The sequence below is a fragment of the Cololabis saira genome, chromosome 3, assembly GCF_033807715.1.
Source record: "Cololabis saira isolate AMF1-May2022 chromosome 3, fColSai1.1, whole genome shotgun sequence".
Lineage (NCBI taxonomy): Eukaryota > Metazoa > Chordata > Actinopteri > Beloniformes > Belonidae > Cololabis > Cololabis saira.
Window position 1 is genome coordinate 15626822 of NC_084589.1, and position 17374 is coordinate 15644195.

General features: G+C 39.7%; 2 protein-coding genes across 3 annotated transcripts; one reads left to right on the forward strand and one right to left on the reverse strand.

The window, feature by feature from the left end:
• Positions 1–141: 141 nt before the first annotated feature.
• ccdc127a (coiled-coil domain containing 127a) lies at positions 142–5156 on the reverse strand. 2 transcript variants are annotated; one of them, XM_061718238.1, is made up of 4 exons: positions 5077–5156; positions 3760–3894; positions 2212–2456; positions 142–1972 (listed from the first exon to the last, which is right to left on the reverse strand). In XM_061718238.1, exons 2-4 carry the CDS (start codon positions 3887–3889, stop codon positions 1541–1543), a joined length of 807 nt encoding a protein of 268 aa, XP_061574222.1. In that variant the 5' UTR covers positions 3890–3894; positions 5077–5156; the 3' UTR covers positions 142–1540. The 2 variants fall into 2 exon arrangements, with proteins under 2 accessions (XP_061574222.1, XP_061574221.1); XM_061718237.1 differs by having other exon boundaries at positions 3760–3897.
• A 252-nt stretch (positions 5157–5408) lies between these two features.
• Positions 5409–17022, forward strand: sdha (succinate dehydrogenase complex, subunit A, flavoprotein (Fp)). Its single transcript, XM_061716349.1, has 15 exons — positions 5409–5475; positions 6819–6902; positions 6996–7157; positions 7349–7492; positions 8102–8266; positions 8382–8530; positions 8623–8747; positions 12310–12478; positions 13437–13632; positions 13720–13891; positions 14629–14747; positions 14923–15034; positions 15150–15280; positions 16135–16248; positions 16337–17022. Exons 1-15 carry the CDS (start codon positions 5422–5424, stop codon positions 16421–16423), a joined length of 1983 nt encoding a protein of 660 aa, XP_061572333.1. The 5' UTR covers positions 5409–5421; the 3' UTR covers positions 16424–17022.
• The last annotated feature ends 352 nt before the right edge of the window (positions 17023–17374 follow it).

Sequence of the window (17374 nt, forward strand, 5' to 3'; positions counted from 1 at the left end):
ATACACGAGCCTTGCTGATGATATGCGACACCTGTGCTGCCTTGACATCTCTGTCACCGAAAAAAAAGACACGTATACACCACTAGGAATCCAGGATTAATAATCTGGTCATTTAACTTTACATTTTTAATTAAACACCAAATAATACTTCATGAAGCAGATTTTATAGTAATGTCCCAGATGGAAAAGTGCGTCTTGAAACGGCCATGAAGATATTAACATGTTTTATTTCCTTGTCTTTATATAGCTTATGGACATTTTTTGGCTTCTGTTGACAATATGCGTTAAAAACATTGTTCCTGTAATGTCACTAGAGGCAAACATACCAATGTTTTATTTATTGAACACAACATTTTTAAGTCAGTTAAACCAGCTGACAGGAACTTTTGCAATGTTTTCGCTAAAAGCCTCCCCCGTGTAAGTGCAGAGGTTAACTTGCTTTAGCGGGTCAGTCTTGCTCGGTCACACTCGTTATTGATTTTTTATTTCGTGCAGTGTGTTTTATTTGGTGGTTCTAATTGATCATTTCTTCCCCGTGGCAGCACCCCCTTGTGGTGAGGCAAACCAGGTCAGAGACATCCAGGTGTAGAAAATGGATGGGTGGATGATCCATCCATCCATTTTCTATACCTGCTTTATCCTGTAAAGGGTCACAGGGGTCTGCTGGAGCTTTTTTTTATATTGCTTTTGTTGTGAAGACCGGATAACAATGTTTTGTCAGTATTTTTGTAAAAATAAAAAAACGCATGAAGAACAAATTATAAATGAGAAAACCCTTGAGAAGTGAGAAATGAGCAGACCAGTTCCACAGGTTTTACTGCATCATATGGAGGCAAAAGATCAGACAGCAAGTGAAGACGTCAAAGACGGAGGGACGTCCACGGACAGAGAGGTTGGTGGAGTAAAACCAGGTCCTGCTTTCATCAATTTCAATATTTCCCACAGAATCCATCAACGTGTGTTTAAAATCTCTCTGAACAAAAATAAATGTAGAACAACAGATGGATTTGGACACATTTTTTCTTCATACATTATAAATGCCGTTAGCAACTTCTTGACAACACATGGTGCTTTACCACAAAGCATAGAGCAAACCCTGAATTCATACCTAAAATAAAGGAATAAAAAAATAACCTTATCTATACATTCTATAAATGCGAGATTTTCTTAAATATTTTTTAAAAGTCGCAGAGTTCCAGGAGAAAGAATAATCTTTTCAATATAAAGGACAGTTTTGTACCCTGATGTGCATTCTGGTGTGCAGCGTCCACCAAGTAATTAAAGCTAACACGTATTATTTGAGGCCTCTAATGTTGGGTTAATATTGTGTGTTATTTCTGTTCCTTTACTGCTGAGATCATGCAGGTAACTCGAAATATATTGCAAACCTTTAAAGTACAATTCCCCTATAAACTGAAGATAAATGCACAGGTGGAGTGAAACATAACAAAACAGGCATTTTCCATTCCTGATTCACAAACACTCCACACCCTTCAAAGACAGCTGAAAACATCAGCTTCTCTGTGTATTTTGTGCAGTACTAGATTTTCCCTTGTAATATGGCTTCTTCAGCTCTTTTGTGCTTCTGCATGGTGATCTGCAGTTGCCAGTACTTGAGGTACACCCACATGAGGCTTCCATTCTTCCTTTTGTCCATGTTTAGCAGGACCGCACAGTGTCTGTCTCTCTTAAAAATATCTTTCAGGTCAGACTCTAGATCGAGTTCGGTCCCGATGGGATCCTTCACGACCCCGAGAAGAATGTTCTTCTCCATCTCCAGCCGTTGGTCTCGAGGCTGGACGAAAGAGCAGAAGGCGTTCTGACGCTCCACGAGCTGAGCCTCCAGTTTCTTCAGCATGGCTGTGGCACGCTGATACCAGCTCTTCTCTTTCTCCAGGGCATCGTGCAGCGCTGCACCTGCAGCACCGGATGTCGTCCACCTTTGCTGCTCTTCTTTCAATATCTCTCGCTCCTTAAAAGGACAAAACATTGTTTTGGTTTTTAGACAAGTTGCCATAAAAAAGGCAGATGAATGGAAATGAGGGGCTAATTAAAGTGAGTGCAAGACAAGGAAAACAGGAACAGAATAGAGAAAATGAAATAATATGAAGAAGGAAAGGAATAAGTCCTGTGTGTGACCGAGGAAGATGCAGAAGACAAGATAAATTAATGATTAACTGTGGGAATAGCCAAAAGAAGAAGTTTTTTTACCTGCTCCAGCTTTTTCTTTTCCTCTATAAGATGCTGGCTCTGTGAGATCAGAGCCTGCTTGTAGCCCTTCACCCTCTGCCTCTCCTTCTCCACTTCCAGCTCCAGCATAGCTGCTTCCCTGCTCCTCTCCGTCAGTGTTTCCCGGTAACGCGTCTCCATCTCCCCTTTTATTGTAGACACGTCTTTGTGATACTGGGCTTTAACTCTCTGTATTTCCTTCTCCGATTCCCTCGTCCAGATCCAACCTGATGAATGATACAAGTGAGGGAAATCTCAGCTGATATGTACACCCTTTAATTGGGACCATAGGCCCTGAACTTGATAGTAATTACAATGGCCGTGGCAACATCTAGAAACAAAAAAATATGTAACATTTATAAAAGAAGATTAGAAAGTTTTCACCTGCATAATGTTACATTTTTGCTAAAGCAGCTGTGACTTGTAACACATCTGTGCCCTTACCTTCCAAATGTGGAGCAACTCACACATGCATCATTGTTGCATGTTTTCATTGTGATTCAATAAAATTTCTAATAACTTCCTAAGGGAGATACTATCATTATTTAAGTTTTTCAAATAGGCAGTATAGATGTTTGTAGCTGTGGGCAGGAAGGATTTCCTATACTGACCTGCATTGCAGCAGATCTAAGGAAAATGAGGGCTCTAATTTTGAAATACTGCGAAGAGGATGCTCAGAGTTCTCCATTATGTTTTTCATTTCACGAAACATCTCTTTTTGAACAATCAGCTCTAGAGGCTCGTGACGAGTCCACAGAGCAGAACAAATTTTCTTTATCTGTCTGTCTGTTCAGTCTAAGTCATTAGCTTTGAGGCTGCTTCACCAACAGATGACTGCAGATAAGAGCGAATTCAAGTCACACAGACTATTAGATTAGATTAGATTGTCCTTTATTCCTCCCTCAGTGGGGAAATTCGCTTTGTGCAGCAGCAGTACACACAAGGGTAAAAAAAAAAAGTAAAAAATATATAATTACAAAAAATATATATATATTGGAATGAAAATAAAAGTAGTGCAGTACGAGAAAGAAAGAGAAACAGTGCAAAAAAAAAAGCAGGTAGGATGTTTATGAGGTAGACAGATCATCACATCTTGTTGTTATTTTCCATTACTACTGTGAGCAGGCCTGGTTGTAGAAAAATAAATTATAATAACATTTTTAAAAAATATTTATAAACGTGAATTTAATAATTTAGTAATAGTTACTAATTTAAAATAGGAGCCACCTTCTAACTTTTCAAATGGTTTTATATCAAACTTCTAGTAACTCCAAATGAGAAACTCGGGTCTTGCAGGACAGTTTCCAAGAAAATACTTCAAGACACAAGCTGGTTAAATAAAGTTTAAAATGTTTTAACAGAACTGATAACGCCTGCAAGAAGCTGCAAATTCAATGTGCATACTGTTTACTTTTTTCTGAGTCCATCTTTGGTGGTCTCTCAGTCATGTCCATCCATCCATGTTGTTTTCCCCTGTGTGACACCTAATCTGCAGACAAGCTTCTGGATCCCCATCCCGGTGTAACTTACGGAAGGCTGCCAGCCCCAGCATGGGCACCAGCAGGGCGTAGTTCCACTGGTTTCCGTCGCCGGCGCCCGCCTCCCTCCCTCTGGGGTCGGGCTGGATGTTCCACCTGGGGGGGTCATTCAGGTTGTTCATGGAGGCTGCTGGAAACACACACAAATGCAGCACATCAAAGTGTGAATGAATGAATGAATCCTTTATTTGAACATGGTTAAAAATATATATATATAGACAAGTAAAAACAAATGAAAACAGTGCAATATTTATAAATAGAAAAAAAAACAGTGTATATATATATATATAGGCTACAGTATGATTATATGGTAAGTAGATATATACATAGATATAGAGCAGACACAGTATAGTGTAAATAAGTATATTTATATAAATATATATATGGGCACGTGTGTACAAATATATAGAGATATTCAACTATGTGTATGTATGTATGTATGCATGCATGCATGCATGTATGTATAAGTATGTGTGTCAGTATAATTACAGTAATAAAGCAATAATAATAATAATAATAATACTGTTATTTTTGGTTATTTAGCAGTGAGTACAGTGTGTGAATATTTATAAATACAGGTTAAATGATCAGTGAATGGGGGTAGGACTAAATAAGTTTACACTTCTTCCTACTCCTTTTTTGGCAATGCTAATAGAAGCCATCAAGATAACAATTTTTAAAGGATGAAATTCTTTGTTTTGTTTTTGTTTTCTTAAACTTCCTCATGAAGTGTTGTTTTTTTTACATGTACAAAAATAAAATAAATCAAATCAAAAAATAGAAAATATTGTATTTTAACTTTAATGTAAATATTATACTATTGCTGTACTTCCAGTACTAATTCTTATAATACATGCACATAATATGCACACATATATCAGCAATGAGTGGCTTCTATTAGCATTTTCTTTTATTTACAGCTCCGTCAGTGTTATAAACCCTGCTAATCTGAATGATTTAATTAACTAATGAATTGGTTTCGGGCGCCCAGCGGTTCCGTGGCTCGCTGGGAGATGATTTTAGACACACTTATGGCCCATTAAAAAGCTTCAACTGTTACTCCAGAGCCCTGCCTCAAAAGGGGGGGATAAGCATGTGTTTTCCTCATTCCCCCCGCAGCCTGACACGTCCACCAGGTCGGGACTCGTGACCTGCAACTTTGACTCGGCTAACATGCCAGCTAACTTTTAGCATAGTGGCTCGTGTCCTCTGGAGTCATTCATATAACCACATAAAGAGGGCTAATGCATTTGCAAATACAACAATGCGTCAGTGTATATGCAGTAAATATAATGCAGCAGAGTCTCACCTTGAATAAATGTCTAGGTCAGTTATGCATTCGTTCCTTCATACTCCGATTATACAATCCTTATACCTTGGCACGGCACATGCCGGCAAAGGGGGGGGGGGGGGGGTCGTGAAAATAAACCTGCACAAAATGTATCTTCAAGTTACAGAAAACGTGCATTTTAATCATAATTTTTTTAAATGACATATTTAATAGACTTTTGAATTTTTAAAACTCTTTAAGCTGTTTTATTGGACAGATATTAGATGTAGTGGTAGCCGCGTCCCCCCCCTTTTTGAGCAGTGGTCTGGTCCGGTCCCCCGGAACATCCTTCCCTCGGCGGAGCCGCCTCAGTCTACTGACACCATGGCGAGTGTGCGCGCTGCGTCCCGGCTGCTCTCCAACAGGGTTTCCAAAGCTGTAAGTGTGGAGGACTTATACGCTGTTTTGGTCCCATTTCCCCCATATCTGTATCTGTATCTGTATCTGTATGTGTACATGTATTAACTGCGTGTGTTGGTGTGATGGTGTAGGTTTGGTGAGAGGGAGAGTTCAGCTTTCATAACTGGAGGATTCTGGTTTGCGTAATCTGTTATGTAGCAGAGGGTGTCTCAATGTGACACCGTGGAAAACAGCTGTTTTAAAGACGATCCAACACAGAAAACCACCTTTATGTAGCTCTGTCTTTTTATTTATTTAATGTTATACCTGCTTTATTGATGTGTTTCAAGCTCTGGACTATTTTAAACCTTTAAACCTTTGTCTTTGTGGAGAAGAGCTGCATGCTAGCTAGGGGGCGGGGGGACTAACATATATAATTAGACAGTTTTTACACAGAAGTAATACAGCAACAAAGCCCAGGAAGAAAATTAATCATAAGAACGCATTTTATGGTAAAATGTGTTGTTTTTAACGATTGCTATACATGTTTTGGAGCGTGATTGAAATTAAAATGCAGTGTATTTACATGTAAACATTTAACCCACTCGTGTATTGTGGCCATTTCCTCAATGCATCAAACAATTACAGACAGAATTCTTGTGCATGCATGAGTTTGATGGCTTCAATTGATCTTACGTGGTCTGTACTTCAAAACAGCCATCTAGTGACAAGAGAGTGTAATTGAAGGGAAAAATGCAAACATCCAAGACGGCAGAGGTTTTTTTATTTTGATGAAAATATGATAAAGACCAACAAACAAACAGCATATTTACATTTGATATCAATCTGAAATTTACAATCCCCACCTCGGATTCAACTAAAAACATTTTAAACAGGAGGTAAGGAAGCAATAGAAAAAACACTGTCAAGAAATGATGCGTCTTTGTTGTGCATCAGCACTACAACTTCACAGTTTAAAAAACATTGTTGCATCAAACTTCAAAGATATTTTTGGAAACTTCTTCCAACTGTGCAGATTTTGATGTCATGCATCGTGAGTTACAGTTCAACTACTGCTTACTAAATACTTGAATGAACTGATTCGGACTTACTTTTGCTCAATAAACACGCATGGCAGCTCATTATTTTGTTCAGAATTAGACTCTTATCACCTTTAATTGAATACTAATACTAATATTAATTGAATTGTAATGCATATTCTCAACCACAATGGAATTACATTATATTTTATTTTTTCCTTATTTTATAATTATTCAGCACAATAAAAAGTATAAGGGATTTATTGTACTTTGCATTAGGCCTATCTATTATTTCTTTTTTGCTTTCTTCGCTGATTCATTCATGTTTTTCTTCTCTACCAGGTCCCTGTTGCTGCTGCCCAAGCTTCCAGGAGCTTTCACTTCTCCATCTATGGCAAGAAGAAAAGTGCCAAAATTTCTGATGATGTCAGTTCCATTTGTCGTTTTGTGTAGATCTCACCATGTGCAAAACTTTCTGTTGGCAGTTTCATGATGCCTTGTCTCTGTAATTGTCTTCAGATCTCAACTCAGTACCCAGTTGTGGACCACGAGTTTGATGCCGTGGTCGTAGGAGCGGGAGGAGCAGGGCTGCGGGCAGCGTTTGGTCTGTCTGAGGCCGGTTTCAACACCGCCTGTGTCACCAAGCTGTTCCCCACTAGGTCTCATACTGTTGCTGCACAGGTACAAGAACCAGCTGTTTACATATAAAGATCTCAATCATTCTGCATGTCACAGATTCTTAAATTAATATGTATTGATATATTTGAGTTTAACTTGTGTTATTAATAAATAAGGCTTCACCTTTAGCCATAGTTTTCTTTTTTTTTTCTCCAGTTTCAATGTAATATTTTGATTTGTATCTTGATTCAAAGGGTGGGATCAATGCTGCTCTGGGAAACATGGAGGAGGACGACTGGAGGTGGCATTTCTATGACACGGTGAAGGGATCCGACTGGCTCGGTGACCAGGATGCTATCCACTACATGACGGAGCAGGCTCCCGCAGCTGTAGTGGAGGTAAAATCTGTTAGACATTTATATAGATATCCCACCATCATGGACATATACACCTCCAGATGCAGGAAGAGGGCCACCTGCATCATGAAGGACCCCACTCACCAAGCACACACACGTCATGTCCTACAGGCAGGAGGTTGAGGAGCATTAAGTGTAAAACCAGCAGACTGAGAAAACGCTTCATTCAAGAAGCTATAACACTTTTGAATACAATGCTGGTCATCAAGCCTTAATTTTGCAGCTATTATATTTACACTCCATATATTACATATACACGCCATATTGATACTCAGGTTGTTGCACCCTTTTACATTTTATGACTTCTTTTTACGTATTTATATAATTTCATTGCTTGTTACACATTTACATGTTCTTTCGTGAATTAGTTTTTTCTCTGGACCGTATGAACGCAATTTCTTTCCACCTCATGCAAATGTGATGCAAATGACAATAGACTTTCCTTGAATCCCTGACTGCTAAATATCCAATTCCAAGGAGCACGAACCTTTCAATGTTGCAGCATTCAGTTGCAAACAAATGGCCTCGTTGTTGCACATGGTTTATATTTTAAAATCTAAGCAGAAACTTTCTTTGTTCACCCTTTTCCAGCTGGAGAACTTTGGCATGCCATTCAGCCGCACTGAGGATGGGAAGATCTACCAGAGAGCCTTTGGAGGTCAGAGTCTCAAGTTTGGAAAGGGAGGCCAGGCCCATCGCTGCTGCTGCGTAGCAGACAGGACGGGACACTCACTGCTGCACACACTTTACGGGAGGGTGAGCACACCCTTTCCCCTCTCAAAACCCTCCGAATCTGTAAATGTATTGAGAATGTAGCCCTGCCGTTGGACTGCTTTTCACTCAGCGACCTGTTTTTCCGGCTTTCATACAGTCACTTCGGTATGACACCAGTTACTTTGTGGAGTACTTTGCCCTGGACCTCCTGATGGAAGATGGCGAGTGTAAAGGAGTCATTGCTCTGTGCATGGAGGACGGGTCTATTCACCGCTTCAGAGCCCAGAACACCGTGATTGCCACTGGGTAGGACGTCCGTTCAGCTGTGGCGCCGACTTGTCTGTGTTACCAAAAGTGAATAAATGTTGAGACAAGATTTCTTGTTTTTTTCCTTCCAGAGGTTATGGAAGAACCTTTTTCAGCTGCACATCTGCCCACACGAGCACAGGAGACGGAAACGCGATGGTGACCAGAGCTGGGCTGCCCTGCCAGGACCTGGAGTTTGTGCAGTTCCATCCCACTGGTGAGAACAGAGTCTTGCTCTGAACGATGGTTGCTTGGAAGCTCCGCAATAGTTAAATTCCTACGTTTAAGTTTACATAATGGGTATGAATGTTTGAAAACTCACCACTCCACCTCTGTAGAAAAGAGGTGAGGAGATGAAAACGTCACTTACTGATTGGTTACACTATTAACACCCGCACCTCCATACAACCCTGGAGGAAGAAGCCGTGTCATCACAGCTGATGTTGTGAAGAATTCCCCATTTTGTTGAATGATGAGAAGAAAGTAGATGCAGCTTTGCTGATGAGTTAGTAAAGTCTGCAGGACCCTGTGCTGTAATTGGACTAATGGCTACACACCCTCTTCACAAAGGTTGCAGTCCAATGTCTAAAACACGGAGAGATGACAAGAATCAAAGAAAATACAGGCAGATAACAGTGTTGCTACAGGTGGTTAGAAATAAGATGCATCGCTGTACTAGATAAGCTGAATAAAACTGTTTTAGATGCATGCCCTGAAAGATAATGAAAAGGGATTTCTTATGAATAATTAATGATTTGAGTAGGGCTGGGCAATATGACCTCAAATCAATATCACGATAAATTTGGCAGTTTTACCTGGATAACAATAAATGGACGATAAACGCAATGGTTTGATGTAGCTTTGTCGCTACTTTCATGAGGCGTTTAAACCCTGTATGGGAATGTCTCCCTCCCAGTAGGGCTGGGCGATATGGACCAAAAGTCATATCTCGATATTTTCTACCTGAATGGCGATACTCGATATATATCTCGATATTTTTTCTGTGCCTTAATTGGGGTTTCCCCCAAAGCATTATAGCATAGCATCTCTGTTAGCTTCATTTTTTCTGAGGCAAACCCTTAAAAAAACAGTCAGTTTTAATACAAAGCCTCGTGCCAAATGTCACACAGGTTCCTTTGTTAACAGAGGTCTGCACAATATCAAAATGTATAAAACAAATGAAATAAAAATAAACTGCCTGCATATATAGAATAAAAATGCTTCTTGAATAAAATAAAACAAATATCCCTTTCCTGCATAACAATTAAATTAAAATACACTGTGCAATTAATACAATGTAGACAGTAACAGGCAGACTTTTCCACTGAGGTTGACAGTTGTGCAAATAACAAAACATTTGTGCAAATCTCAAATAAAACATTCAAGTCAATTTGTCACAAAATAAGCTATATCAAAATCATAAAAAAAAATGTAAAAAAAAAAAAAAAAAAAAAAAATTTTTATTTTTAAATCGATATAAACGATATGGTCTGGTACCATATCGTGTTTGAAAATATATCGATATATATTAAAATCTCGATATATCGCCCAGCCCTACCTCCCAGTGTCCCATCGACCTTCAGAAGTAACAAATTTGACTATATTAAATAGACCAATTTATTTATTCTATAACAAAAAAAAACACTGTAGTGGCAATTGTCTATTCACAATATTCATGATATATTAAATAATTTGTCTTTGTGCTGTATTCATTATTATTATTATTATTGACAGCAGTGGTCTCATCCTGCTCTAAACAAACAAAAACAAATTTAAATAAAGAAAAACACATTTAGCCCCAAATTGGCCCCCTGAACCGTGGTGTCTTGTGTGTCCCCGTTTGTGTTTTTTTTATTTTTATTTTTTTTTATTTAACCTTTATTTAACCAGGAAAAGAAGCCCATTGAGATTAAAAATCTCTTTTGCAAGGGTGTCCTGGCCAAGAGGCAGCACAAAATTTCAGATATTAAAATTTACAGAGGTGTGATGTGAAATATTAAAATCAAATGAAACAAAAAATGGAAATAATTTAAAACAGTTACAAATCAGAGATGCTGTCTCAAGTGCACTCATTCTAGACTTAAAATCACTCAGTGGATAAAGTTCTGTTATTTTTAGTTCTTTTTGAAGTTTGTTCCAGTATAAGGGGCAGAGTATGTGAATGCTCTTTTTCCTTGCTCTGTGCGCACACATGGAACAGAAAGCAATAAATTATTATCAGAGCGTTAGATCGCTAGAGCATTTTTTTTTGTGTTTAAGAGTGACGTGTGTTGTAACTTAGCTTGAAGCTGAAACTCAGACCTTACCCAGACCTTACCCGGCAACAAAAAAACTCTATGTTCTGATTGGCTGATTGGTTGGTAACTCCAGACAGCTGCTCTGGGTTGAGAGCTCAGCCCCAGCAGCGTTCTGTGACTCGTTTGCAACAGGGTCTGTTGGAATTACTGTGCGGTTAAAGTTAATTTCTCAGTGTGAGAAATGCCATGTGTGGCATGAGGAGCGTGTGAAGTTGTTGAAATGTGTGTGTCTCACGCTCAATGCGTGAGACTTGAGAGCCCTGTTATTTCGTTTGCGGCTATGTCAGCCGCTTCTTCGTTTGAACCATCAGCCATTTTCTTAGGTTTCCCTTCTCGTTCAGACTGGATGGGTGGAGTTACATGATCACAGACACATACTGTACATCGTCTTAAAGGGGAAAGAAAATAGCCTATCACCACACACAGTCAAAACAGAAAAGACGTTAATTTTCTTTTTTTTTTTTTTAATCACAACACCGAATTTACCGACATGGAAAATGAATACCGGTCATCGCAGTGAATGTCAGTAATGTCAAATTTTCTGTTATCGCCCAGGCCTAGATTTGAAGAATTCTTTTTTTTCCCCCCTTACTTCAGCTCAGTTACTACATTTAACCAACACTCCTTATTTCTTTTTCTTCAGGGTACTTGAAAGTTTGTAAGGGAGTGATCAAAACATCCATACACACTTTTGACTGGTTGATTCAAATTTCCCTCTAGACCCCCTGGTTAAATCGTGTTCAAATATAGAGTTCACTTCCGCGGAGACTGAAGGTCATTTTTATTTATAATCATGCAGGACATTTGACTCCAAGCCCTCCAGTGACGTGGCCTATCTGAGCCCAACATTTGTTATTCTTTTGTCTTTTTTAAGAGTTGATTCAACAACTTTAGGCTCCTGGTAAAGTCATGCACACTGTCAGTATGGGTTAAACATACTTTGATAGGTGTCATTAGACCTGTTATTACGTTGACCATCAAAGCTGGTGTTTGGGCTGTTATTGATCCAAACTCAGAAGAAAAAGTATATATATTTTTGTTTAATTATTATTCTAAAGCAGGTGGAAATAGCTGGCTAACTCATGATGATAATATTGCATTGATGATTATATTGAAGTTTTATTCCATCTTTTACGTGGAATCTGAACACTAGAGGCTTTGCATTCAGTCCTGCACGTTCTTTGACAGTTGAAGTATAATTACTGAATTTTTAAAAATTACAATGTTATCACCAGTTGGTTCATAATTCACTGTATCAAAGTTATTATAGGAACAAGATTGCGTGGTGTCAATAAAACTTTGAGGAGATTATAAATGTTAAAATTTAACGCAATGATTTCCAAGGAAATTATTAATGGTTTACTGCTCCTTGATGTCTGCTGAGAAGCCAAGAACAAAGATCAGATTTCTCTCTCATCTGAGCTAGTATTGTTGCACAGCTGAGTTGTGCTCCAGCTGACAGCTCTCGCTGAATCCTTTCAGGGATCTATGGAGCCGGCTGCCTGATCACAGAGGGTTGCCGTGGTGAAGGAGGAATCCTGATCAACAGCGAGGGAGAGCGCTTCATGGAGCGTTACGCACCCAACGCCAAAGATCTCGCCTCCAGAGACGTGGTGTCCCGTTCCATGACCATAGAGATCAGAGAGGGCAGGTCTGTACAAAACCAGTGTTTACGTCAGGGGTGTCAAACTCATTTTGCTTGGCGGGCCGGATTTGACCTATTTTATTCTCGCAGGCCGCATGCTCAAAATAATAAAAACGGTGCGAAATTTTTTTTTTCTAATTCTTTTTTTTTTTTTTACTATTTTTATCTAATCCAATATCAGTTTAGTTAATTTTAAAGGAAATATGCACTTTGTTTACACTTTAATTATGTAAAATATATTTCTTCAGGATCTTTTCTTGAAATTTCTCGTTTTTTTTTCTTCAAATTATGTAAGATACTTTTAATATCATTTTACAAAGATAAACAGAAACAAGTATGTTTTTTTTTAATATTTTTCTTTTTTATAGGAAATTTAATTAAAAGCAAAATCTTTCTTATTACATCCGAGAGTGTTTCTTTGTGATTTTAGAGATTTTTCCAGTATTAAGTGTATTTATTTTTAAAAATTGGCGCGGATATTTACGCCAGTGTGCCGAAAAAGTCAGCAGTTCTCTTTTAACTGTTTTACTTTGTCACTATCCTCGTATTCAAAACTGAAATTCTCAGAATAAATATCTACTATCATCTTTTTTAGCAGTGATATTTTTCCTGCAAAAATATATAATAGTAGTCAGTTAATAAAAATAAGCAACCGTCTACAAAGAAATAAAATCGGCAAATGCATTCTAGAAAACTAAAAAATTTTTGAAAACTGCTCTATTTGTGGAATAACGATGGATTTGTAGAAGAAATATATTATCGGATATGCTGCGATTCATGGCAATTATTTATGCCTTCCTTTTTAGTAAATTAACATTTTAGTTTTTTTGCGTTGGAAACTTCTCGCGGGCCGCATGAAAATCTCTTTCGGCCCGCACAGTTGACACCCCTGGATTACGTCATGAAGCTGTGTGCATTTGAAGAATGGAACGATTGAGTGGGTCTATTTTTTTTATTTCATCAGGGGGGTCGGTCCACACAAGGACCACGTGTACCTGCAGCTTCACCACCTGCCTCCTCAGCAGCTGGCCACGAGGCTTCCTGGCATCTCGGAGACGGCCATGATCTTTGCTGGAGTTGACGTCACAAAGGAGCCCATTCCTGTCCTGCCCACAGTTCACTACAATATGGGAGGAGTACCCACAAACTACAAAGGACAGGTGCGCATTTTGTTCACTGCCATCACCTCACCATGTCAACTTCTACCAAGTTCTGTCCAGTAAAAAAACAAATGTTTATACCATTAGGTGATTGATCACACCGATGGCAAGGACAAGGTGGTGCCTGGATTGTACGCCTGTGGTGAGGCGGCGTCTGCCAGCGTCCACGGGGCCAACAGGCTGGGAGCCAACTCTCTGCTGGACCTGGTGGTGTTTGGGAGAGCCTGCGCCCTCACGATTGCTGAAGAGCACAAACCTGGTGAGGACCTCACTTCAGCATTAGGATGAAGAGTAAATGGCAGAATACCTCCGTCTCTCTCTTTATTTTTTTTTTAATTAATAAACTCTAGCTTTAAACCTTGCTATGCAACATGAAGGGACTATGAAATAATACATTTCACTCCACATTAAGATATACAGGACTGTCTCAGAAAATTAGAATATTGTGATAAAGTCCTTTTATTTTCTGTAATGCAATTTATAAAAAAAAAAAAAAAAAAAAAAAAAATGTCATACATTCTGGATTTATTACAAATCAACTGAAATATTGCAAGCCTTTTATTATTTTAATATTGCTGATTATGGCTTACAGTTTAAGATTAAGATTCCCAGAATATTCTAATTTTTTGAGATAGGATATTTGAGTTTTCTTAAGCTGTAAGCCATGATCAGCAATATTAGAATAATAAAAGGCTTGCAATATTTCAGTTGATTTGTAATGAATCCAGAATGTATGACATTTTTGCATTACAGAAAATAAAGGACTTTATCACAATATTCAAATTTCTGAGACAGTCCTGTAATGTGATTTGTGAAATTGGACAAGGATTGATTCTCCCCCAGCTGGGTTGATCAGGACATGCATGTTTTGGCAACAGTGGTCAAACTGAACTGTTTTGTCTTGTATAAACACGCTGCTCTTTGGCTGCTGACACTGACATTCATATGTGCTTTTCTCTCTCTTTCTCTTTCTCTCTCTCTCTCTCTCCACACCAGGAGAGAAACTGTCCCCTCTGAAGCCCAGCGCAGGAGAGGCGTCTGTGGCCAACCTGGATAAGCTCCGGTTTGCCAACGGAAGCCTGAGAACCTCTGAGATCAGGCTCAACATGCAGAAGGTGAACACAAACACATCTAAGTGCTGACCCCCCCCCCCCCCCGTTTATTATTAAGTAATTGATATTTGATACAGAAACAGAGTATAAACTCTGTACAGATGAGGTATCATCTAAAGCAGGACAATGTTTACCCTAATAGTCTGTTCAAAGAGTTTTCCTCTGGTTGTGCGTTCAGACGATGCAGAATCACGCTGCCGTGTTCCGTACCGGCCCCGTTCTCAAGGAGGGATGTGAGATGATGGACGGCATCTACCAGAGTATGGAGGATATGAAGACCTTTGACAGAGGTAGATCCATGTCTTTTCTCACCCCTCGTGCACAGTTATGTGTATGCTTTTTTCTTTTTTTTTTTATTAATGCAAAAAAACTGCAGCAGAATCAATCGTTTTTTCTCTTTTCCAGGCATCGTGTGGAACACAGACTTGGTGGAGTCTCTGGAGCTGCAGAACCTGATGCTCAATGCTGTCCAGACCATCCACGGTGCCGAGCAGAGAAAGGAGAGCAGGGGAGCTCACGCCAGGGAGGACTTCAAGGTAAGTTGTCCTCTGGTTTTTAGGGCCCGAGCACTTACAGTGCAAAGGCCCTATTGTATCTGTAGGAGTTCTCGTTTGTATTTTTATCCTCGTTTTTATTTTTCCAACGACATGAGGCCCTTGTTGCCCCCCTAAACGTGCCCCAAAAGTCATCAAAGTTTGCACGCAAGCCAGGCCTGGCGAAAAATTTGATATTTCATGGTTTGCATCAATGGGCGTGGCCTAATGGCTCAACAGCGCCCCCTAGAAAACTTTGTGCCTCAAGCCCCACAATATCGTTTGACGTACATGCACGAAAATCGGTACACACCTGTATCATGTCGCAACTTAAAGAAAAGTCTCTTGGCGCCATGGCCGAAACCGAACAGGAAGTCGGCCATTTTGAATTACTTGTGTAATTTTGCCGCAATTTATGCCATTTCTTCGGCCGCTTTTCGACCAAACGGTAACGTGCACCCAGGTGTGTTATACATCAAAATGTGCGTCTCGATCCTGCGACGATGCGCATTACTTTTCTCAGTCAAACGTGTTACCGTGGCGACGATAGACACCAAAAAGCGCGCCCCCACTTCATCTGATTGGACCATATTTGATAGTTCCTACTTTCTGCCATAACTTTTGAATGGTGTGACATAAAGAGTCGTGGGTGGTGTCATCGGACTCGGTTTTGAGTCCTTGACCTTTTATTGGTGATAATTGCACGAGCGAGGGCCCGTTCATCGCTGCTTGCAGCTTTACATTTTTAATTTTTTTTCTTCCTTAATAATCTGACTGCTTTATCCTTACAAATATAAGAGCCCCTTCCCTTCACTCCAGCCAGTCCACCTTCTGACAGCATCTCCTCTTTCTTCCAGGATCGTATCGATGAGTACGACTACTCCAAGCCCCTGCAGGGTCAGCAGAAGAAGACCTTTAATGAGCACTGGAGGAAGCACACCATGTCCTACGTCGACCCCAAAACTGGGAAGGTATTAACTGCTCCACCAGATATCTCTAGTTCTAAACGTCTGCAACATTGACGACATCTAACGCACCATTTCTTCTGACCAATCCTAGGTGACGTTGAAGTACCGCCCCGTTATCGACACCTCTCTGGACGAGCAGGACTGCGCTCACGTCCCTCCAGCCATCCGCTCCTACTAAGATCTCCTCATCTTGTCCTCCCCCTGCTCCGTCCCCTCTCCTTTCACTTCCTCCTCACTCAGTTACAGAATGCTCAATTAACAACTATTTAAGAAGACAACCTTTCTGTAATAGAGACTACAAGTAGTGACTTTCTTGCACATTTGTGTTCATTTAGAGATGTTTAAATACAAAACTGTCCTGTCAACTTGAGCTGGTTGTGTCACATTCCTGTTCCGAAAGCAAATTCTGCCTTTTTATTTAAAACAGTAAGGTTCTTATAGCCTCTCTCATGAGGAGCTGATCTTGTACATATTATAAACTCCAGATGAGTAGGGACTGAATTTTCAGCTCCTGACTGTCGAACAACAAAAAGAGAAGTGAAACGCGTGTTTCACCTGCATCTGCCTTGCTTCTTGTGGTGACGCCACACTGTCATTTCATATTCTCAATCGTGTTAAATGCTTCTATAAATTCATGGCTTTTGGGCTGAGTGAACGGAGACCGTGTGGGTAATGAGACTGGTTGCACTGCTATAAGTGCATAGCGCGGAGATGGAGGGACGTTTAAGTATGTGTAAATATTACCGAAATGTACAATAAATATGGTGAGTTAAAATGTTTGTTTTGGTTAAAGTGAGTTCATCTCATTCACTGTGGCCTTCAGTTGTGGCTGGAATTTACTTCTTAAGCTTCATGTCTGATTATCACATGGCTGATGCTCAGTAGCTGATCAGCAAACAGCCTTGACTAAGCTTAAACTATCTGCAGTATCTTACTTTAAATGTTAAATGAAGCAGCTTGAACCTTGACTTTATTAATGTTGAAGGTTCTTGTCTCTTCGTGTCGCAGCTACTGGCGAAAAAACGGCTTCTTTAGACATTTTGGTGTTGATGCGTTTCCTCTGAACTCTTAATATCCTTTTACTCGGAGGACCGGTGAATACCACACCATGTAAAGAACCACTTGGCTT